Source organism: Typopeltis vanoorti, chromosome 17 (assembly GCF_054136105.1).
Source record: "Typopeltis vanoorti isolate ZY-2024b chromosome 17, IOZ_Tvanoo_1.0, whole genome shotgun sequence".
NCBI lineage: Eukaryota > Metazoa > Arthropoda > Arachnida > Uropygi > Thelyphonidae > Typopeltis > Typopeltis vanoorti.
Genome location: NC_143565.1, coordinates 62,109,519 through 62,134,438, shown reverse-complemented (window position 1 = coordinate 62,134,438; position 24,920 = coordinate 62,109,519). Strand labels below are relative to the sequence as shown.

Here is a 24,920-nt window from a genome sequence, read left to right as displayed (position 1 = left end):
TGTGAGTGTTTGCCCGTTAGCATGAATTTGTCGAACCGTTTTCTCGTCTTGTGCTGCTATGTGCTGCAGGTTGTAAAAAGCGGCCGACGGTGTTTCCGCCTGCCGGAGAAACAGTCTGGTGTAAAAATCGAGCTCGGCGACTTTTTTCCATCAAAGTGCTTCGAATTCGATTTCCATGGCTTTAATAAGCCAATCGCTAGGAATATTGTTTCTCTGATTAGCCCAGTACCACCCTAGCTCTTGATACAGCTCCTTCATTTTTTTTTTTCTTTGCATGTGAGCTCTTTCTCTGGAGATGTTTTGGAAGAGCTCTTTTGCCTCAGTTTTGAACTGGGCCCACACATCCCAGTCGGCCTTTTTCCTACCTTCGCATAGCAGCTGCAAATCCTTGCTATAAATTTTGGGGAAGCTTGGAGGCATTTTCCAAGGTCCTCTCAATGTTTCTACGATCTCGGTAGTTCGATGTTCATCAGAACCATTTTATGGTCTGTTATCGAGCTACCAACCGCTATATGCCTGACTGAAATGACTTGTGGCCCTAGGTTCCTGGAGATATAAAGGCAGTCGAGTCGGGTTGCGACTCCTCCTCTCGCCCATGTGGTACCCACTGTGTCTGGATTATGTTCCCTCCAGATGTCAATGAGGTCGACATTATTACAGCACAGTTGCAGTTCCCGGAGTTGTTGCTGCCACCAACTTTGTCAAATCTTACGTCAGCGATGCAGTTCCAGTCCCCCCCCCCCAGCGATGATATACCAAGCCCCGTGTAAATAAGGTTCTAGGGACATGAAGAACCTGCTTCGCTGGTGGACGTTGTTAGGGGCATATACATTAAGGAAGCAAATGACTCTACCTCCAAACTTCCAGTCTATAAAGACTGGACGTCCTGCAGCATCTTTCTGTACATTGAAAAACCTGCCTAGAACAGGCTGACAAACAAGGATCCCCCCTCGCACACCGCTCTCCGAAACACCAGAAGCTTTGTACGGGGAAGCTTCTGGAGAAGTTTTCTATATCCCAGTACTGATAAAAACGCTTCTCCTGAAGAAACAGTACATGAACCTCATGCAGTACGAGTAGGCTCCAAACAGCGCGTTGACGGAGCGCAGACCGTTAATGTTGAGAGTGGCGACGCAAAAAGTGTTGTTCGTGTTAGTGGTGTAGTTATAGGGAGGCACAATTAGAATTTTAGTGTCTCCTCTAACTATTTTGATTAGTGCTTGGTATAGTGCTGTGATGTCACTGTCGTGTAAGCTCATATTGGTGGCTAGAATGGAGTTTCTAAAGGAGTTTTGTTTCTCATTTAGAATATCTGGCATGGCAAGTTTGTCCCATTCCAAGCCAACACAGGGTTTTGATGAACCCTTCGTGTAGTGGGCATAGAAGTGTGGCTCGCCATTTTTTTTTCTATGGCATTGTGGATTCTTTCGAACCCGTCCTGGTCTTTTTGGATGTGGTGGAGAATGGTAGCTCCCCCTGGAATTATTTTAGGGAATGGTGCTGGGGTGAGTTCCATTCCTGTCGTGGGGAGGGTAGTAAGGTTTCTGCCCATGGGCAACCTTTTGAACGTAGCTTGTTCGTCTTCTACCTGCTCCCTTTGACATTTTGCTGTAGAGGTGTCCATTTCCTCTATGGCAGTTACTGTGGTTGTATCTGTGTTCGTGGTGGTGGGGAGGGGGGGATGCTGTCCGTTGCATTTTGGCATCTGTACTTTTTGGTTTTACCCAATGATACCTGTGTGAACCCCTCGTTTGCCACGTTTGGGTTGGGCAGTTGTTATCGGTGGAGGGGTTGGGGTGGTTTTTTTTGGTGGTTCTGTGTTGTCAGAGCTGGGGGGAGAAATGAGGAGTGGTTGTATCGCACCCCCATTCATTCTGCTGAGATTCTGTGTTGACACGTTATAACTGTGGTCTTTTTGATGGCATTTTTTACAGGGGTTGGTGCAATGTGGTAGGGAGTGACCAGATTTGCCACAATTGCTGCACTTGACCTTGGCACATTCTACTCCCAGGTGCTTGTGGGAGCCACATCTGTAGCATTGCCTTGTGACAGCTGGGTAGTTTACCATGCCTTTTGCGGAGCCGATGGTGACAAAGTTCGGAACAGGAGATTTCATCTCCATTGTGAAGATGACCTCTCCTGATTTCCAATCCGGGTAGTCGGTATCAGTACGCTGTTTAATGTTCTTAATTGTGCCCCATTTAGCGAATGTCTTGTGGATGATGTCGTCGCTATTTTCTATATATTTGAGGGGGAACCTGTCAATTTTTACCGTTCTTAACAGGCTTCCCACCAAGAATGGAGTGATTTCTACGTCATCACATTTAAAACCCTCCAGCAGTTTATCTCTGGTTGTAGTGTTTTTTTACCACTACCTGGTATCTCCCTGCCCCGAAAGGGATAAACTCTTAAATGTTTCCAGAACCTACTGCCTCACAAAGTGCTTTGCAGATATGTCTTTTGTTTAGGGATGGGTCCGTTTGAAAACCGACCGTCCTCACCCTAGGAAGTAGTGAAGACATATCAGTCTTAGGTTTGGCTAGGGCAAAAAAAGATATAGAATCTAAGAAAGAGTATGATCGTGGTGGTAGATTAGTAAAAATCCCATAGGACAGGAAGGTCCTACCAGCAAAGAGAAAGTAAAGGAAGAGAAAAAAATCCTGCAAGAACAAGTCCTACCAGCAAATCCTGTAGCTTAAGCCCAGCTACTAGCAGAAAAAAAATAGAGTGAAACTTATAAGTTTTTTTACCTTGGGAATAATGTATATTAGAGTTACTAAGTAATTTTATAAACTTGGTTATTTTACTCCTAATCCCAAGTAAGCAAACCATTAAACTTGCGCCTGAACATAGTTCAAGTCTAAAGGTGGTGCAACACCAGGGCAACTCATTGTAAAGGTGGGTAAAGCTCTGATCACTATTCTTAGTATTTTCCATAATGTAAAGCACATCTCACTAAAAGACGTATACAGCATTATGGGTGGGGTCACTACCCAGACCAGTTTCAACCTCTTTTCAGGTCTCCTCAGCGAGTAACTAGACCCTAAATACCAGGTTTTAGTAATACATAGCATTATCAACTTTACCTATGCAAGTTGCTACAAGGTGTTTTTATTTTGAATAATCTCTGGAGGAGATATAGATGTAAATAAGTTTTTTTCACCTTGGAAATAATGTATATTAGGGTTACCAAGTAATTTTATAAACTTGGTTATTTTACTGCTAATCCCAAGTAAGCAAACAGTTAAGTTTGCACCTGAAACGTAGTTCAAGTCTAAAGGTGGTGCAATACCAGGGCAACTCATTGTAAAAGCTCTGATCACTATTCTTAGTATTTTCCATAATGTAAAGCACATCTCACTAAGAGATGTATACTGCAATACATTATGAGTGGGGTCACTACCCAGACCGGTTTCAACCTTTTTTTGAGGTCTCCTCAGTGAGTGCGAGTAGCTAGATAATTGATAATGCTCTGTATTACTAAAACCTGGTATTTTGGGTCTAGCTACTCACCGATGAGACCTCAAAAAAGATTGAAACCAGTCTGGGTAGTGATCCCACCCATAATGTATTGCAGTATATGTCTCTTAGTGAGATGTGCTTTACATTATGGAAAATACAAAGAATAGTGATCAGAGGTTTTACAATCAGTTGCCCTGATGTTGCACCACCTTTAGACTTGAACTACGTTTCAGGTGCAAACTTAACTGTTTGCTTACTTGGGATTAGGAGTAAAATAACCAAGTTTATAAAATTACTTGGTAACCCTAATATACATTATTCCCAAGGTAAAAAACTTATTTACATCTATATCTCCTCCAGAAATTATTCAAAATAAAAACACCTTGTAGCAACTTGCATAGGTAAAGTTGATAATGCTCTGTATTACTAAAACCTGGTATTTAGAGTCTAGCTACTCACTGAGGAGACCTCAAAAAAGGTTGAAACCGGTCTGGGTAGTGACCCCACCCATAATGTATTGCTATATACATCTCTTAGTGAGATGTGCTTTACATTATGGAAAATACTAAGAATAGTATTTTCCATAATGGAAAATACTAAGAATAGTGATCAGAGCTTTACCCACCTTTACAATGAGTTGCCCTGATGTTGCACCACCTTTAGACTTGAACTACGTTCAGGTGCAAGCTTAACTGTTTGCTTACTTGGGATTAGGAGTAAAATAACCGAGTTTATAAAATTACTTGGTAACCTTAATATATATATATATATACAGGGTGTTCGGGATAAATTTGACATATTTATAATTAATTATATTTTTCCGTAAGTTACATGTATTAACACACACTTCTCTTCATTTAAAAGTTTGGACCCTTCTTCATTCATATACAAGATGTCAGAAAGGATGGATAGCTGGAACCCACCTGAATCATGGAAGAGAATAACTTGTATCATGATGATTCGTGCCCGCCATCAAAATAAGGATATTACGACTGCTGCCCAATGCTCCCTGAATACAGCAAAAACAATCAGGCATGAACTAGAGACTTGCAATGGTGACTACGAGGATGTAGCAAGAAGAAAGATCCCTAGCAGACGATCTGATTGCGTTCGTACAGCAGAATTCCTCGCAAATCTGCAGGAACAGGTGTTGAAGAACCCTGGCATTGGAATTCGGGCTTTGTTCGTGGAGTTGCTAACTGTAGTCAAGCCCTGGATAACAAGGGTAGCCAATGGTAGGCCGTATGTATGGCAGCAGGATTCGGCCCCTTGCCACACCTCTGGGAAAAGTCAAAAATGGTTGTCTGAAAATTTCTACGACTTCACCAGTCCAAATGTTTGGCCTCCAAACACCCCAGACCTTAACCCCATGGATTATTTTGTATGGGGCGCAGTTGAAAAAGACACCAATCGCACTTCCAGTAATACAAAAGCCCAGTTAATGGATAAAATTAAAACAGTTTTTGCGGCCCTTCCCAGGGAGACTGTAGCATCAGCTTGTTCGAGGTTCCGAAGCAGAATTGAAGCTGTGATCGATGCTAATGGTGGTTATTTTGAGTAAATCTTGTTGATAGTATTGTAATTAACTCTGCCTGCAATGTTTTTTTGTCAATTCATTAAATTTAATAGATACAAAGAAGATTTTCTTTTTCCTTACGAAACTGTCAAATTTATCCCGAACACCCTGTATGTATGTATATGTGTATATATATATATATATATATATATACACATATATATATACACACACAGGGTGTTCGGGATAAATTTGACATATTTATAATTAATTATATTTTTCCGTAAGTTACATGTATTAACACACACTTCTCTTCATTTAAAAGTTTGGACCCTTCTTCATTCATATACAAGATGTCAGAAAGGATGGATAGCTGGAACCCACCTGAATCATGGAAGAGAATAACTTGTATCATGATGATTCGTGCCCGCCATCAAAATAAGGATATTACGACTGCTGCCCAATGCTCCCTGAATACAGTAAAAACAATCAGGCATGAACTAGAGACTTGCAATGGTGACTACGAGGATGTAGCAAGAAGAAAGATCCCTAGCAGACGATCTGATTGCGTTCGTACAGCAGAATTCCTCGCAAATCTGCAGGAACAGGTGTTGAAGAACCCTGGCATTGGAATTCGGGCTTTGTTCGTGGAGTTGCTAACTGTAGTCAAGCCCTGGATAACAAGGGTAGCCAATGGTAGGCCGTATGTATGGCAGCAGGATTCGGCCCCTTGCCACACCTCTGGGAAAAGTCAAAAATGGTTGTCTGAAAATTTCTACGACTTCACCAGTCCAAATGTTTGGCCTCCAAACTCCCCAGACCTTAACCCCATGGATTATTTTGTATGGGGTGCAGTTGAAAAAGACACCAATCGCACTTCCAGTAATACAAAAGCCCAGTTAATGGATAAAATTAAAACAGTTTTTGCGGCCCTTCCCAGGGAGACTGTAGCATCAGCTTGTTCGAGGTTCCGAAGCAGAATTGAAGCTGTGATCGATGCTAATGGTGGTTATTTTGAGTAAATCTTGTTGATAGTATTGTAATTAACTCTGCCTGTAATGTTTTTTTGTCAATTCATTAAATTTAATAGATACAAAGAAGATTTTCTTTTTCCTTACGAAACTGTCAAATTTATCCCGAACACCCTGTATATATATATATATATATATATATATATATATATATATATATATATATAAAAAGGGAAATGAAACTGAGTGTGAGAATTCAGAGGTATTTCTCTACTGAAAACTACCTCTAAGATTTATGCCAGTATACATGAGAAACTGGTTGAGAAGGATTGTGGAAGAGAAGCTTGGTGAAGAACAAGCTTGAACTATTTTATAAGAAGGATATTTATTAAATTGCTTCTATTTTGCTGAATTTCAAATCAGAATCTCCAGAGCACAACACAGTAAATATACATGTCAGTAAATGAAATAATTCAAATTGTAATAGACAAAAATCTTAAGTACTAATTTTGTGCCCTCCAGTGTTGTAAAAATGAAATGTTACATTACAGCTTTGTGGGAGTTGCTCTTATAACAGTCTCCCAAATTTTTGACAAATTATGTAAATGCTGCAACATGGTATTTAGAGAAAAAAGAGCAAATCTATCTAATCAGTATCTGCTAGATTCTGTTCAACAAATGGACTAGCCATTTAGTAGGTACTTACCATTCTAATTAGCTTAGCTTTTTTTCTCCAAACTTTGCCATATGGTATTCATTTCATGTTCCACTATTCAGATTTCTAACAAGGCCAAGCTATTCCCTTTTCTTTCTTGGCTGCTTTCTTTAATGACTAAAAAAAATTTTTCTTCAGTTCATTTTAGTAAAACCTATTGGACCATATGCAGAAATAAGTGCATCCAATTTGCCATTTTGATGTTTTCCCATATCACCACTTCAAACTGCCCAGCATTTGAGAAGATTATGTTTTAGAAATTATATATTTGGTTTAACCCTTTATCCAAGTGTAAGCAAATGAACTATGTACCTGAAGTATTTTTAGAACTGGGGCAACTCGTAGCAAAACTTCTCATCACCTGCCTTAGTATCCCATAATGCAAAGCACATTATAGGATACTAAGGCAAGTGATGAGAAGTTATACCACTTTTGCCACAAGTTGCCCCAGTCCTGAAAATATTTCAGGTGCAAACTTTGTTTGCTTACACTTGGATAAAAGGATTAAACCAAATATATAATTGGTAGCATAGCCAAGTTAAAAAAATTTCCATCAATTATAATATATTTAGTTTAATCTTTTATCCAAGTGTAAGCAAACAAAGTTTGCACCTGATGTATCTTCAGGACTGAGGCAACTCATGATAAAGATGGCCCAAACTCTCATCACTGCTTGTCTTAGTATCTCCCATAATGCAAAGCACATCTCCTTGCAAAGATGTATAATGTTATGCATTAAGGGAAGGGCCACTACCCAGACCTGTAGTGGCCCTTTATTGAATGTTCAAGTACAGGTCTAACTCCAAAAACTCAGCATTGTTTCCCCTCAGTAACAGGCTCACCCCTGCCACTGAGAACTCTCAGCATTGGCTCTACCCCATGGCAGGCTCATCCCACCACCGAGCAGAGCCGCTCATTTGTTCATATATCATCTGAAAGCAACAGCCATGCCTCAGTTAAAACTTGATCGGCTACAGTATTGTTCATCAACGTTTCCAACCGGTTTCAACCTTTATTGAGGTCTCGTCAGTAGGAACCAGACCCAGAAGTGGTGATACTAAGGTAGAAACAATGGAGAAGTCATATTTACCTATACAAGTTGCCAAAAGGTGTCTCACCTTACTAAATTACTCTGGATTTAGAGAAAGATGTTGGAAGTTTTTTCCCCACTTGGTTAGACTAATAAATTTATAGTAATCCTTTAACCAAGTGTAAGCAAACAAAGTTTGCGCCCGAAGTATCTTCAGGACTAAGGCAACTTGTGGTAAAGGTGGACCAAGCTCTCATCACTACTTGATGGTGGGTAAAGATAATAGGTATCAGTTTAATGTGGAGAAATATAAAGTTATGAATTTTGGGATAAATGCATTACAAGCTGTGTATCACACTGATAGCACTGTACTCCAGGAAATAGATGAAGCTAGAGATTTAGTGGTGGTTGTAGACAGTTTGAAGTTTAGAAGATATATTGCTAAGGTAGCTCATAAGATTACTTTTGACAAACACATTAACAAGTAGAGATAAGGAAGTTGTTATTCCTCTTTATAAGGCCTTGATCTATAATAGTAATAGTCTTGAGCATAGTAATCCGCATCTGGATTACTATGCTCAAGACTGGTCTCCTGGGTTTCTTCAGGATGAAAATGTGGAGGATATAATTCAGAGGTGAGTGACCAAGATGGTGAGTGGTCAGTGGAATGTTCCCTATGAAGATAGATTGAGGGTATGTGGATTGCAGAAGTTGGCTGATAGAAGAAAAAGAGGGGATGTGATAGAAACATTAAGTTGCTTAGAGGTCTTATAGGAATGATGCAAGATAAATGTTTCAGCACTTGGATCAAGGGGATCATCCCTGGAAGTTGAATAAAAAAGTAGTTAGGGGTGTAAGGACTAAATTCCTTGCTTAGAGAATTGCGAATGAGTGGAATGGGTTGCCAGAGTCAGTTGTGAGTGCATTGTCTGTTCATGGGCTCGAGGAGAGGTATGATAGATTGTGTGGATAGTTTGCGTCTCCCATGATGAGTCTTCGGACACCTTCATGGAGTCCGAAGGACTCCATGAAGGTGTCCGTATAATAATATCATGCTGGCTAACAAATGGATAGATTGTATGCTATTTCCACTTATCTACAATGTATATAAACCACATCAATAGGAAAAATGTATGAAACCTCAGCAAGTTCTTGATGCAGGTGTAAGTCAGCTATAGGTATCATGAAAAGAAATAACAGAATTACCACGATATCCTGGACAGCCTGGTAATTTATATGAAATAAGAGAAATCAGCCAGAAGGTCACACTGACGGTATGTACAAAGTGTTCAAACCAATTTGAATGTGGATAATCCAAGATTGGAAACTACAGCTATGAAGTTTTCAAAAACTTAAGAAAAAACAGTATAAATACCAGAACCCTATCAAGTTGTTTTTGATATAAATATACCAAAAACAACTTGACATTAATAATATTCAAGAATGTGTAAGCAGAAAATCTAAGATGGTATGGTGAGATAATCCAAAGGAATAGGACATGAACGATTAGAAAAAAAAAACACATGTTAGAGGGGGGAAATGGCACGAAAAAGAGACAGTGAATGACCATGATATAGACATACTGAAGCAACGAGGAGTACTTTAGATCTAAACGTAATAGCAATCCAAATCACACATGATAAAAAAATTAGCCCATTTGGAAAAAATGTTCTTTGGAAGCTAGTTATGGAATACTGGTTTGTATGAAACACCTTTGGTGGTTCTAATTATGCAGAAACATAGGAGGCAGGTGCTTTTAAAATATAGAAATTTACTTCTAGAAAATGCAAATTTACAGATACATTATGGAAATATCCATTTAAGGTCTTTATAATTTTGAAGTTTTACAAATCGTGCACAGCCAAAAATTAATTTTATAATATTTTCTTAAGGCATTTTCTCTAACTGTCAATGTAAAAAGACTTATTGAAAAAGCGCAACTAATGCATACAGATTAATCCGGCACTACAGTAAAGTGAAGGCATATCATACTTTTATAGAGGATATAAATCACATTTAAAAGTTACACATTCTGATTTTAAAAAAAGTGATAGCAAAGCACCCAACTTTATACATTGCATAATACTCAAGTGGAAAATAAAAATGAAATGTTAAACATTTTATAATTTTTTTACCAATTCAAAAATATTGACGTTTTATTATTATAGAATATAATTAAAATAACTATCACAAATGGCAGTTTGCTGATAGTCTTCATTAAAAAACCTGTGATAATACCATTTAGTCATCTGGAATGATGACTTAAAAAAAAAAACATTATGATTGTAATGTATATTAATGAAAATTTAACAGTACAATACCATTATTACAAATACATATGTATTTAATTTCATGTGTGGAAATGTTTTATCGTAATTAAAATTAGCTATTAAGTTAGCTGTAGTGACCATCAAATCTCATTAGTTATCATGCCAATTACAAAAAAAATCCATCATACATCGACAACAGTATCAGAGTTCATGAAACTGTTGCAAGTAAAGTAAAAATTCACTGTTTAAAATCTTCACCCTAACAGCTTTTTTCTTTTTATCTTTGGAATTCTCTTTCAGGTCATTCTCAACTTTAACTTGAGCATATGTAGAAATGAAAATTGTAATCTGCAGCTTTTAGAATTTAACTATATTATGGATAGAATTTTTTTTTTTTTTTACTTTATAATCATCCTTATGCATATAATTTCTAAGCAGAAGGAATACAAAATAAGAGTCACCATTATCTAAAGCTTCTTACAGAGGAGTGAAACAAAAATGGCACATGTTAAAGCAAACCAAGAGAACAAAATATCTGAAATGAAACGAGAAAAATGCACGTGTATTTCAAAACACATGAAGTCAATGAAACCGGTCAATTCACTTTATAAAATACCAAAGTAATCTAAAATTATAAGTAAATGATAAATGTCTCCTCAACATTTCAATGTAATTATACACTTACTCTAAAAATGCAGAAAAACAGTTTTCAGATATACTTAATGTTGTCTGGCACTGCACACAAATTAGACAACATTAATTACATTAATGTCCCATGATAGATGAAACATCAATCCTCATTCACTTTGCATCTATGATATCAATGACATTGTAATTTTAATATGAACTTCACTTGACATGTATACATATCAAGGCCGGTTAAATAAGTCTAACTCTCAATATGAGAATTCTGGGATATTATCATACCAGAACTTAGATACACAGTAGTCCTTAAACCAGCTGCGAAGTATTACCTTTATTTTTTAAATAAATATATATTTATATATATATATTTTTTTTTACATAATATGGATATATTATGAAAAAAATTACTGTGAATATATTACTGCGATAGTTTTATATTGGGACAAATCAAAGAAACTTAAATTCAGAAAAACAATTCGGAATTACTACACTTCATTGAAAATGAAAGAAATGTCATTACTTTTCTTTAAAACACATCGATTTCCCTTAACATATGTACATTTCTGTTTGAAACCATTTTAATTATCTCATGAGATATCCATTTCCTAGTTACCTTCTAATAAAGAATTTTATACAATTTTGTTAGAATATTTCAAAGGAAAGAAGCACAAAATGAAATTAAGGTTCTTGAGTGAAGCAGCATAAATTCAACACCATTTCGAACAGAGTCGATTGTTGCAGATTAATCTTCATCCCCCCCCCTCCATTTTTAATACTTAATAAGAATGTGATAAGATTCTTATAAGATGTAATTTCATTCAAATGACATCTGAAATGTTTGATATTGTTTGATAATAAGACTTTTTTTGAATAATTATATTTTAATAATTATCTTTATACACAGAAAAAATGTGACGTATACATGGATTGTTGATTATAAAACTACACAATTCATAGAAAATAGTTAAGCAGAAATGTACAATCAGTTTCATGTAAATATATCAGACAAATTAAAGTGTTTCTCTTCTGTTAAGGTCATTACTTGTTATTCTCTTGTAAACAATATAAACTGATTTGCTCTGTATTAATAACTTAAGCAGTATGGTTCGAAAAAAATAACTGAAGAAACCACCCCTTTCCCATCCCAAAAATTAAAACTGCATTTATGAGAAATCTGTAAATGCTCAACAAAGTTTCAAATATCCATACAAAGTCTATAAAATATTTATCAAAATCACTACACATTGTTTTTAATACTATACATAGTTTTCCTAATTTACTAGTTTATGATGAAAAAATAAGGTTTTTGTTTGTAGCTGTCAAAAATAAATACCTTTGTGTTTAATGTTACCATTGTTTTATCTGAACGTTAAAATGTTCAAATGTCAGATCTTGATATTTAACAAGTACAAGTAATTTATAATGTTACTTGTTGGTATATCAGATTTAGAACCAGGTTGTTCAAATCTATTTTTCTTTCTTTTCTTGGGAATCTCTTTCTTCTGGAACATGGTTATCAATAGATTTTTGAAGCCACCAGGAGAACAAATACCACAGCCATTCTGGTGTAAAGTAATACATTGAATACTGAAATAATAGGTAAAAAATTAGTTTCCAAAGTTTAGTAATCTTCAAATATTTATAAAGTACAAATCTGAAAAAATGCTACTTCAAGAGAAGGAAAATTATCTTTTTAACTGAGAGACACTATATCCACTGTTAACCTCAAATTATGGTTTTCTGGTTACAGCCAACTTTCAAAATAAGCTTGAGGAACCACTGGAACAGTTTGGTATACAGAATAGTTTCCTTTATCAAATTTCCTTTATAACAGCATTGTGCCCATAGAACTTTCATTGGGAATTTTCTGTAGTTTTTATAATAGTGTGCTATAGTGAGAGTCAATATATCCCAAAAAATTCCAATTTATAATGAACACTATAATTCTCGAATTTAGATTTATAATGAATGAGTCAGATTGACTATATTATGTGCAGAAGGAAATATCTGAAGGAGGTGAAAGACTATAAAGTGATTAACAGAGAAAGTGTAACGGCACAGCACAGGTTGGTGGTGGTAGACTGATATAAAAGGAGAAAAGAAGAATAGACGGTAGTGGCAAAAAGATAGGAAAATAAAGTGGTGGAAATTGGAAGAGGAAGGTCCAAGGAATGAGTTTAAAGAAAAGGTATTGGAAGGAAGGAAGTTACGGAAGGATGTGGAAGAATGGTGGGACGTAAATAGTCGGAATATTAGAAAAATTGGAGAAGAGGTGCTCGGTATAACATCAGGAAAGGAGCCGCCTGAGGATATGGAGGCATGGGGGTGGAATGAGGAGGTACAGTTAGAGATCAGGGAAAAGAAAGAGGCAAAGAAAAAAAAGGACATGACTGGAACCAGGGTCGACAAGGAGGCATATAGATTAGCGAAGAAAAGTGCAAAGAGAGCTGACTGAGGCAAGAGCAGATGAAGAGGTTTATGAAGTACTGGAGAGAAACAGTGGTGAAGCTAAGTTGAGAATAGCAAAAGCTAGAGATAAGGCCTCAAAAGACATAACGGCAGTTAAGCAGATAAAGGACGCCACAGGAGTAGTACTACAAGAGGAGGACAAAATCAGAGGAAGGGAAGAATATTTTCGTAATCTACTAAATGAGGAGAATCCAAGAGAGGTGCGAGAATGGAGAGGCAAATGAAGGATCGGTGCAGGACATAAGCAGAGAGGAAGTGTATTGGGCATTGAGAAAAACGAAGAATGGAAAGGCTGTGGGGGCAGACCAGATACCTGGAGAAGTGTGGAGAAGCTTGGGCAGCGAGGGCGTAGACATGTTATGGGATCTGATGAGGAAAATAGACCAAAAGGAAAAGATACCAGAGGAATGGTGGAAAAGCATTCTCGTCCTCTAATCTATAAGGGAAAAGGAGATGTTCAAGATTGTGGCAACTATAGAGGGATCAAGCTGATGTCACACATATTGAAGATATGGTAAAGAGTAATTGAAGGAAGGATACACGGGAAACAAAAATTGGTGAGGAGCAGTTTGGATTTATGCCAGGAAGAGGGACAATGAATGCAATATTTGCACTAAGGCAATTGATGGAGAAATATAGAGAGATGCAGGCAGAGCTACATATGGTGTTTATAGACCTGGAAAAAGTCTAAGACAGAGTGGCCAGACAGGAGGTATGGAGGTGTATGAGGAAAAAGGGGGTTGTTGGAAAAGTACGTGAGGTTGGTGAAGGAGATGTATGAGGGAGCAAAAACTCAGGTCAGGTCTAGTGTCAGCATGACAGAGGAGTTCCCCATTGTCATAGGGCTCCATCAGGGATCAGCTCTGAGCCCCTACCTCTTTGATCTGGTCATGGATGTACTAGTGGAGGATGTACAAGGAGGAGGCGCCATGGAGCATGATGTTTGCCGATGATATTGTTCTCTGCAAATCATCCTGAGAGAAGCTTGAAAAGACCCTGGAAGAGTGGAGAAAGGTATTGGAGAAGAGAGGCATGAAAATTGACCGGGTAAAGACCGAATGTATATCAATGGGGAGTGACGAGGATATGATCATACGACTCCAGGGTGAAAGGTTAACTTCAGGGAAGAAATTCATGTACCTCGGGTCGGTTGTCGAGAGGAATGGTGACCTGGATGAGGAAATACAGCACCGAATAACATGCAGCTGGATGAAATGGAGGAAGATGAGCGGGGTCCTGTGCAACAAGAGAGCGAGTTGTAAGATGAAAGGAAAGCTGTATGAGATGGTGGTGAGGCCGGCAATGCTCCATGGCATGGGGACGTGGCCTATAACGAAAGCACAGAAGAGGAAGATGGAGGTTGCGGAGATGCAGATGTTGAGATGGATGAGTGGTGTGCAAAAGAAGGACAGGATAAGGAATGACTATATCAGAGGGATGATCAAGGTGGGACCGACCGGGTAAGAAGGTACAAGAAAGCAGGCTGAGGTGGTTCGGTCATGTAGAGAGAAGGAGTATGTTGGTAAATGAGTGGAGCATATGGAGGTGGAGGGAAGGAGGAAAAGAGGCAGGCCCAAACTCAGATGGAAGATAAGGTGGCAGAGGATCTTAGGGAGAAAGGATGGAGTCAAGAAGATACACTGGACCAGAGAATCTGGAAGAAGAAGATTAAAGATGGGAATGCCGACCCCATTTAACACGGGATAAGGAATAGCGAAAGAAGATTTATAATGTAGAAATCATTTTGCTCAATGCAAAAATTTATCATCTTGTATTATAAAACACTAATAAGTTTACACGAAAGGAAATACTTTATTGTAGTCACTTCACATTATAGTGGAACACAGACTGACATAGCAAGTAAACAAAGTTATACACTACGACTAGCTTCCTCCCCGTCCCCCCAATTTGCTTATATCAAAACTCCACAAATGAAAGGTTGCAAAAGCCAAAAGGCATTAAGTATCATGTAAGAGGAAAAGAACCATTAAACCCCTGAACAGTGGTCAGGGAGTTTAAAGGAAGGGTGGACTGAAAATAGGTGTTGGCCAGCAGCTGCTTGTGTTCTTACAGTCTTAGAAATGGAGGAATAATGGTAGCTAATTCAGTAAAACACAGTTTATGAAAAAATGCTATAGTGTGTGTGAGTAGTGAATTTCTGATAGAGGGGAATGATATCCAGAAGAATAAATAATCTAACACTCTTAGGGAGGAATTTTTTTGGGGGTGTACCATCCCAAATACATCTACAGTATTCAATGTTGTGCAGGTCTGAAAAGAAAAAGAAATATTTAATTTTTTAGAGGTTGAAGAGAACAGAAGTGAAGGTCAGCCCAAAGATTTTGGGTGATGCAATCTTTTATCAACATTACAAATGGATAAGGCTACACTAATATGGCATCCTATAATAATATATTTTACAAATTCCTTAAGTTCTTCTGTACTACTTAAAAGCATAACTACAGTTGTGTTGAGTTACATTTATCTTATAAAACAGTACAGGATAGGGGTAACAACAGAACGCCTTTTCTTTTTTAAAATTAAAAATAGAGGGTATTCAGTACATGAATGTGCACACATTCATACACAGTTCCAAACTCATCTCTTTACCTTAGCCAAAATCAAAGCAGCATATGAAAGTGAAGTACTAAAAATGTTTGAAAACATCTGTATGTATATTGCAGCTATTGTGATTATGACATATTATGAATTAAACATTAATAACATTGTTCACCATTATTCTCGAAATATGAGAGATACTGAAAAGTATCAAAATTTAATTATGTACAGTATAATGTTCTGAAAAGCACAGAATTACTTCTTTCAGTTATTTTGGAGTCCGCGCGGTTAGCCTAGTGGCTATGCGCTTCGCAACCATATGCCTGGGGAAGGAGTGTCCTAGGTTCGATTCCCGTCGGTGACGTGAGGAGCTGAAGGATCTTCCTCAGCCATGGCCAAGTTAGCCAGTCTTGGGCGTGGACAGCAGGGTTTTTTCCCCAGTTTATTCTGGGGTTTTTCATCCCGCAAAGCAGGCAAACTGGCCTTGAGAACTTAACACTACAGGCCATAGGATACACCGGGGCATAAGGCTGACCACCTTATCCTGTAAACGGATTCAGGTCCGATGATCAATGGACCCTCGATACCGCAAGGTAAAAGAGGGTATAAAGAAGATGAGATGAGTTATTTTGTTGACTGGTTTTTGTTTGTTAACATTTGGTGTGATACATTACAGTCACTATCACAAGATGAAAGGTCTAGGTTTGCATGATGTTCAATGAAAGAGATCCAAGTAGTTTTTGACTGCCACAGTAAAATAAAGAGGTGCACCATCATGCTAAAACCAGAATTCATTGGCTATCAAGATTACTCAGCTGTCAAACAAATCATTTTTGAAGCATTTGAGGATGTGTCAATCTAGTGAAGTAAGGATAAAGTGATTCTCAAGAACTGTTGACCAAATCATGGCATGGATTGTTTTTGATTCTTGATTGAAAAATGATAAAAATCTTTACTCCAAAATATACAGTTTGGAAATTATTGCTTTAATAAATTGTAGCTGGCAATGACATGAGGGCAATGTCAGTGCCAGAATACCTATCACATATTTCAATGGGCTTCTTACCTGCTATGCATATTTCAGATAGATTGTTCAAACCGAGACAGTAGGGATAAGTGTAGAGATTTTTCCTTATAACAGCAAAACTGAGAATATCAAAATCAATATTTGCATATTGATTCTATCAGTGATTACATCACTGATTTTATTTCTTGTTCGTGGTCCTCTATAAGGCTGACATTCTTTTGTGCTGCCTGTGATAACTTTTTTGTGGCAAGAACTGTTGGTCTTGATGGATAGCCCTTATGAAAATAAGAGAGACAGAATAATTCCTTTGTAGATTTCTCAGCTATTTACCATTCATACACCCTGATAGCAATCATGAACCTCTTCCAAACTAAAAAGACATCTAACATTCTTTTGTTTTTTTTTTTCATTTTACATAAAATGTGACAAACATACCATACATGAGAGGTACCCACTGATACCCTGGGACACAAAGGCAAAAAGGTTCCAAAAGCCTTTTACAAGTATCTAACCTTCAGTTTAGGTTTTCATTTCCATTTCCAGCCACATACTTGAAGACAGACTGCTCTTTATCACATTTTTAGTATATTCAAGATGCTACTGCATGAAGCAAGTTAACAGCAATTATTTCTGAGGTACTCTTACAGGCTCCTATGCCTATAAGAGTACCTCAAGTAGGCAATAACAGCCTACTTGTTAGTGTACCATGCAGGTCACTGTGTGTATGCCAAACTCTAAGGATGAAAAGGAGAGTTGAATTAATGAACATGTTAGTCTGATATCTAGTGCTTAAATACCTGATATCTAGTACTGATGTTTTCAACTGAAAAATGGACCTGGTTTGTAGTTTACAGGATATATGTAACATTATGATTTTGCTATGACACCTCCACTGAGTCTGAGGCCTTATTACAGGCGACCACTGTATACTACAAACTATCTACCAATCAATACACATTTCTGATGGCAAGCCTAAAATTCTCCCAATACCATAAAGCAACCAAAGAAAGTACATAAATATGTCTGAAGTTCTTGCACATTGCATAAATATGATAGCCTGTATAAAAAGTTAAAAGTTTAGTTTAAAAAAGTTTTAAAAAATGCAAATGAAATACCTCTTTGGTCTATTATTTATAAAGCCTCCATGATTAGCTATTACATTTTGATCTACTAAACCATCCCTAAGCTGGGTGCATCACTCTACCTCTGTTTTGGTCTTCTGAGATATTTTGTTCAGTTAATCCACCATCTCTCATTCTGCTTAAGTGACCATACCTCTCAGATTAGACATGCTTATAAATTTCTTGAATACTAATTCAAGTTATGTGATATTTTACTTTATTTATTTTACTTTTTTTAATATAGTTCTGTTGCTGATTCCATCTGTTTACTTCTCTCAAATTTTTTTCTCAAACTCTCAATATCTGTAGTCTCCAATCTGTTTTATTTCAAACCAAACTCTCAAATTAAAACTGCTTTGAACAGAAAAAAGAGCTTATCCAAAACATCAACTAACCGTACATAGGACAGTATACTCCTAATTGATGTTTTGGATACCACACTAACCTTACTTATTCTATTATCTATTTCCATATTTGTAAACTTCACTAAAAAAAGTGTCTAAAGATGGAGTGGATTTAAGAAGATACCATCATCAACAGAGTAAAGAATTAAATTTTATATCCACTATTTCAATATCAATTCTAATATTTCACTGATATAATGTACAATCCTATCTTACATTTGATTTAAAATGAAGTCATCTACAACTGCTAATTTACAATATAAGTGTAAGCAGTGTAAAACTTTACACCATGCAGATTTATTATGCTGAACAGTTTCATCTTGGTATCTTATGCTTTTTGAAATCAACATAGTAATTATGCATCTTTATTATATTACCAGTTACTTGACTGTGCTGTATGGTAAAAATCATGTCTTGGCAATCCAACATATCTGGTCCAAATTCACTTGTTCTTCAGTTTTTCTCAAGTAGCTATAAATTGATATATAGAAATTATATCAATTAACTATGATATGACATCCTGAATATGCACAGTGTAGCCAATTTACATCATTTAATAATTTTTCAAAATAAGTATTCCAGATATTCAGAATAGAATATACATAGTTCTCATAACTTTGCAACCTTTTTAATTCTATTTGATCTCTCCTCCATCTTTTTACAAGCTTCCAAAATGTTTTGTCTCATTCATGTTCTATGTCATTTCATTGCAAATCTTACCATTATCATTCTTTCATTTAGTTGTTTCTAATAATTCTTCTGTACCTCTTTTACTGAGAAGAGGTCCGACCCCTGCTCATGTTTTGTACTTCTCCTGTATCACTTGATTCACTTGTCATCTTCCCTAACTCTGTCCAATGCACCTATCTGCTAATCCCAGTAGGTCACGTAAGTATAATACATCTTCTTACAAACTAATTAACTTTTCAGTATCCCATGAAGTATAGACAAGTCCTCATTCCTTCAGGTAATATATCTCATTCTAGTTATACTCTTATTGCATTTCTTTCAGTCACTGACTTTCCAATTTAGCCTTGATTGTCCAAGATGGGTATGTGAATTGTATCAAGATGGCATGTCATTTTTAAATTGTGTCATCTGACCAACCTTAATAGTTCATATATATAGAATTGCCATTTCCTGTAAACTTACAAAAAATCCTTTGTATATAATAATAACGATTTGAAACTGAGTTAAACTAAATGGGTGAGGTATGAAGTCATCACTTCCTGATGTTAGCACATTTACACAAATGGTAATATTGAGCATCACATGTGCGCACTACAGAGTCTGGAGAGTATATCAGCTCTCGAGTCTTGAAGGAAATTGTCTTAGGGTTTTTTCCCTCCTCTTACCTAGGTCCACTATCATTCATCGAAAGAGAAGCATCTTACAGTTTTCATAGTCTCTTCTTCCTGGGTCCACCATTGATCATCAGAAAGAGAGATCTGAGGGTTTTTTTTTTGCCAGTCTCAGGGCTTCAGCCTTCTTAAGGTTTAAGCCATTGCTTCCTTGAGTCAACTGCCATGTGGAGTTCAACCATCTGTTGCTGGAGCCACAGAGTTCAATGGAGATAGCACTTATCGAATGGACAATGCTGCCATATAACTAGTTAATAGACTCCGAAGGTTAAAGATTATCAACAACAGAAGAAAAAGAAAAGGCAGGAAATAAGGAAAATGCATACAGCCTGACGAAAGAAAGATCGCATAGACAAACGAATCAAGTAAGGACTGTATTAAATGAAAGAACTATATGACATGTAATCAATTGTAAATACAAAGAGATTTGTAAGTACTTCTGGACAAATCACATACTGTGTTTTGGTCTGAAGCCAATTGTATTAGTGTAAATATTATTGATGTATATGAATAAGTACCTATTATAAGAGTAAATTAATATTATATGTAATAATTGTAAGTTACTGTTAATTGAGCATGCACTTGATAAGGTTATTGTCTAATGGGTAAGAATGAATGGTAAGAATACCAAAAGTTATGCTTAGATAATAAGACAGAATTGGAGGAGAACCAAGATAGAGTTATTTTATCTAAGACTTGCAATTTCATTGTGTCAATGCTTATATGTAAATTGAACAGTATAAATAGATTTCTAGGTTTAAATAAACTGATTTGTGAACAAGTCACTGAGACTGGACTATCAATGCACCGATTTGACAAAAACACGAACATGCATATATCAGACTAATAAGGGGAAAGTATTTATCATCATCAAATTCCTGATATGTACCCTCAGAGGGGGTGTACAGGATATGATAATACATGAAAAATTTAAATCATTACTAACTTCCTATCTACAATTTTCCTCCAAATCAGTCTGTTAAATATCAAGATTCCAATATTATCAGGTCTTATAAGGCACTTTTTACTGTATCAATCCACCTATATCTTGGTCTTCCTCTGGGTTGTTTTCCTACCAACCTGGCGGAGAACACTTGTTTTGCTAATCATTCTTCTCCCATTCTGCTTAAGTGACCATACCACCGGAGATTAGCTCTGCTAATGCATTCCTGGATGCTGACAATATCAAGTTCTTTCCTAATATCCTTGTTTTTAATATGATACTGCCATTGATGCCATCTGTTCACGTCCCTAATCTTTCTCAGGACTCTCATATCTGCAATCTCTAGTCTTTGATCAAGTGTTTTACTTCTAACCCAGCTCTCAGATTCATAAGTTAAAATTGGTTTAAGCATCTTCTTGTATACAGCTAATTTAGTGTTTTGGCTAATTTCTCTCTAATTCCATATAAATTTATTCAGTTGACTTCCTACCATACCACCTTTGTTGATTCTGTTGTCTATTTCCATATCTGCATATATTTAACTTACCATCCTCACTAAAAATCATGGCTAAGTAAATGAAATGTTTTACTTGTTCTATAAGTTCTCAATTCACAATGCAGTTGATATTTTCAATGTTTCTGCTTATTTTCATTTCCTTTGTCTTTTTAATGCTGACCTTCATACCACATCTATTACAACAGTTATTCAATTCAATCAGGGAATCTTGCAGACTTGTAGTGGATTTATTTAGAAGTATAACATCATCTGCATAAAACAAAGAGCTGACATTAACACCTCCAATTTTGATATCATGTTTAATACCACTTTCCTTCATAATGTTATCTATATAGATAATGAATAACAGAGGGGATAATTTACATTCTTGTCAGACACCAGATTGAACATTAAACCATCTTCCTGTACTTCCTTTCCATTCTAACTGCTGACTTGCAACTCAAATAGAGACCAAGTATTGCTTGATATAATGCCCCATTAACACCATATAACTGTAGTGTTTGGAATAGCTTCTCTCTTGGCACCTTGTCATATGCCTTTACTAGATCTACAAAACTTAAATACAGATCTTAGTTATATTCCCATGATTTCTCAACTATCTGTCGTAAAGTGAAAATCTGATCCTGACAACCTCTATCAGGCCTGAATTCAGCTTGTTCTTCACCAAGCTTCTTTTCCACAACCCTTCTCAACTGTTTCTCAAGTATACTTACATATATCTTACCTGGAACACTCAGTAATGAAATGCCTCTGCAATTCTCACATTCAGTTTTATTTCCCTTTTTATATATGGGTATTATGAGAACTCCACTCCAATCATCTGGAATTAGTCCCTTTGTCCAGGTCCAGGCCTTCTGAACTACACAGTGCAGCCACTGTATGACTTTTATACCTCCGTACTTGAGCATTTCTGGTTGAATATCATCTACTGCTGCTGCATTTCCACATTTCAGACTTTTGATGGCTTTTTCTACTTCAAGTATGGATATGTATTCCTGACTGCATGATTGGTCAGTGTTTTATTTTTACCACTGTGCTGTCATCACTGCTCATTTCATTTAGCAGTTTTTCAAAGTAATTATTCCATACTTCAAGGATATCTTTTTCTCCTGTTTTAATGTTACCTTTATGTAAAATGAATCTAATTCCTTTTACAGCACTTTTTCCTCCATTTCTGAGCTTCAACAACTTCCAGAATATCTTGCCACCTTCTTGATATTTATTTTCTATGCTCTTGCCAAAGTCCTCCCATGACTTTTCTTTAGGCCAGTTTTACAGTGTTTAGCTTTCTTACAGTTGTCTCTGTGTTATCTAAGAGCACAAGCCGACTTATTTGCCAGGAACTTTTGATATGTTTTCTTCTTTTCCTTCACTGCCTCTTTAACTTCCTGTGCCCACCATGGAGTTCAGATTTTTTTTTTTTTTTTTTTTATACTTGCAGACAACCTCATCACGTCTCTCTGGCTGAATTTTCTTGAATAATATTTATGTATTTTAGTCTACAGTTCACATCTGAAAGCTGCTCAACTTTTATTCTCTTTTAAACTTTCTTACATGTTATTCTTTTCAATATGAAATTCAATTTTATCCTGCTGAAGACTAAATAGTGATTGCTTCCAATTTCAAATCCTCTGTACACTCTGGTGTCCTGCACCAGGGAAAAAACATCTATCAACTATAACATAGTTGAGACTTTTCTTATTCCTTGCCTCTTTTCTCCATGTGAATTTGTGCACATTTTTATGTTGGAACATGGTGTTAGTAATAACTATGTCCATGTCCTGAGCAGAAATCCAATAGGTATTTCCCATCATTATTAGCTTTGCTCTTTTCTCCAAATTTTCCCAAAATATTTTTGTATGCCTGACAATCATATCCTACTCTGCTATTTAGATCGTCAACAAGGATCAACTTTTCCTTTTTCATTGTGTCAGTTGCTTTCTCTAAAGCCTCAAAAAATTCCTCCACTTAGAACCTTCTGTGCGACTTAGGCACAAATAAGTCTCATTGTCCAGTTCCCCATTCTCAATATTTGCCCACATCACTCTACTTGAGACTGCCTGCCATTCAAGAAGATTAGCTTCGCATTTAGTGTCGAATGCTATGGCTACTTCTTATTTTCCTTGATTGTCAGTGCCTGAATATATCGTTTTGTATTTATTGCTCAGAAAGATCAAATCAGTTTTTGTCATTTTCTTTCAGTCACCCCTATTATGTCGATCTGGAACTTATCCAATTCTTCAGCTAGCTCCATTTCTTTGCCATTCAGGCTTCTTATGTTAATAGAACCGATCTTGAACTCTGGTGATGTTGAGTTGGGGTATGTTTTAGGATTTCTTCCAGCAGTTGACTTTTCGCTGTTTGCCCTGGTTCTCTGGCAAAAAGAACGGGGGCCTTGTTTAACCAGGCGACGCCCCAGCTGGCATGAGATTCTGTCATGCTGTACTATCATTTGAAATTTTGGTTTAAGCCAATAAGAATACAATTTGGTCGGCTAAATCACAAATTGCCAGCCCCCTCCTTGTCCATTCAGTATCCAGGTAGATACCTAACAGTGCACCATGAGAAGGTGAGGATTGGACATTAGGTCAGAAGCTCTGGTCTGTTCTCCGCATTCCTTTGAAGGCTATGTGGAGGTCTCTTCTCAGCACATATAGCTTTGACCCTTAAGCACCCTGAAAGTATTTATGATATGCTAAACACTAAGTCTAAGCCATGATTGAGAAAAATTAAATGTAGTCATTAGCAGGGAATAATATTTGCTTTATCTTTGTTCATATGTCTTACAAATTCGCACTGAACAAGTAGTTTAACTGGGGCAATTGTAAAACAAATAAATTCGTTAATCTACAGAGTGTGAGCGACAGTAAGAAGGCTACAGTATAAAGTGCACTAAGAAATAGCATAATTGTGCAGATAAGGTAATGTAGATACATAACAAATGCAGCTGCAAATGCTTCAGTCCTCTTAATCTAGACAACAGGTGCCGTTCACAGCCACCACAATGAATTGAATGTTGTTGTTCCCTGGGATATGTTCTATTCTTCTCTGAAGACTCTTCCAGGGAAGGTAAAATTTTGGATCAGGCTAACAAAAAATATGCTGATTATTAGATACCTTTACTTGATAAATGATAAAAAAATATTTTTTTTTTACAGCAGTCAGTAGCTCCCACTGTTCCCAGGATATGAACTACTTAAGTATTTTCTACCTTTTGTTTACCACATACTCACAAAATCCAAGTTAACCAGTTTGGATATCAGTATTAAGCCATTTCTGCTAGTGTAAAGACACTATCACTCCATATGATAGTTTCATCCATGGTGTTAGGATAAATTTGAATGAAAGCTATTAAGCTTAGAATGCTGCCCATGTACATTTTAGCAATCAATTGAAAACCTACAGGCATCCATTAAAGTACTTTATTGTGATGCATAGATCCACTCATTCTGTTTGACACTACTTAATCATCTCAATGAACTATTATAAAATCAGAACCAAATGAAGAGCTATCATGGGAATTGTCTATCTTATTTAGACCATTCTTGCTTGAGAGAAAGGTTTTTTTTGTCTCCATTCCATGAAAGGTTATAAATTTATAGTATCAGTGCTGTGGGAAGGCTAAAGCATTTCCTTCATTATTTATTATAGAGCTTCTGTAGCTTAGTCGGTATAGACCAAGCCCTTTGGTCGGAAATATCTGTGTCCAATTCCAGTCTATGAAATGAGGAACTTTACCTGGTCTCTTTTGACAAAAGGTGAATTAGCCGGTTTCGGAGTCAGGGGTTTTTTCACCTGGAAACTTGGGTTTTCCATCTCCAAGAACAGGCAAACCAGCCCCGTGAACACACACACTGATTACAGTCAGGAATACCTAAGACCCAGCCGCAGGCCTGATGCCACTATGCCA

General features: G+C 36.8%; 1 protein-coding gene across 1 annotated transcript in view; it reads right to left on the bottom strand.

The window, feature by feature from the left end:
* Positions 1 to 9,456: 9,456 nt before the first annotated feature.
* Positions 9,457 to 24,920, bottom strand: part of LOC150097439 (inactive hydroxysteroid dehydrogenase-like protein 1) — a 184,196-nt gene continuing 168,732 nt past the window's right edge. The window contains exon 8 of the mRNA XM_090406724.1: positions 9,457 to 12,196. Coding sequence (XP_090262850.1) covers positions 12,077 to 12,196 — 120 coding nt within the window. The 3' untranslated portion in view covers positions 9,457 to 12,076. The remainder of the gene's footprint in view (positions 12,197 to 24,920) is intronic.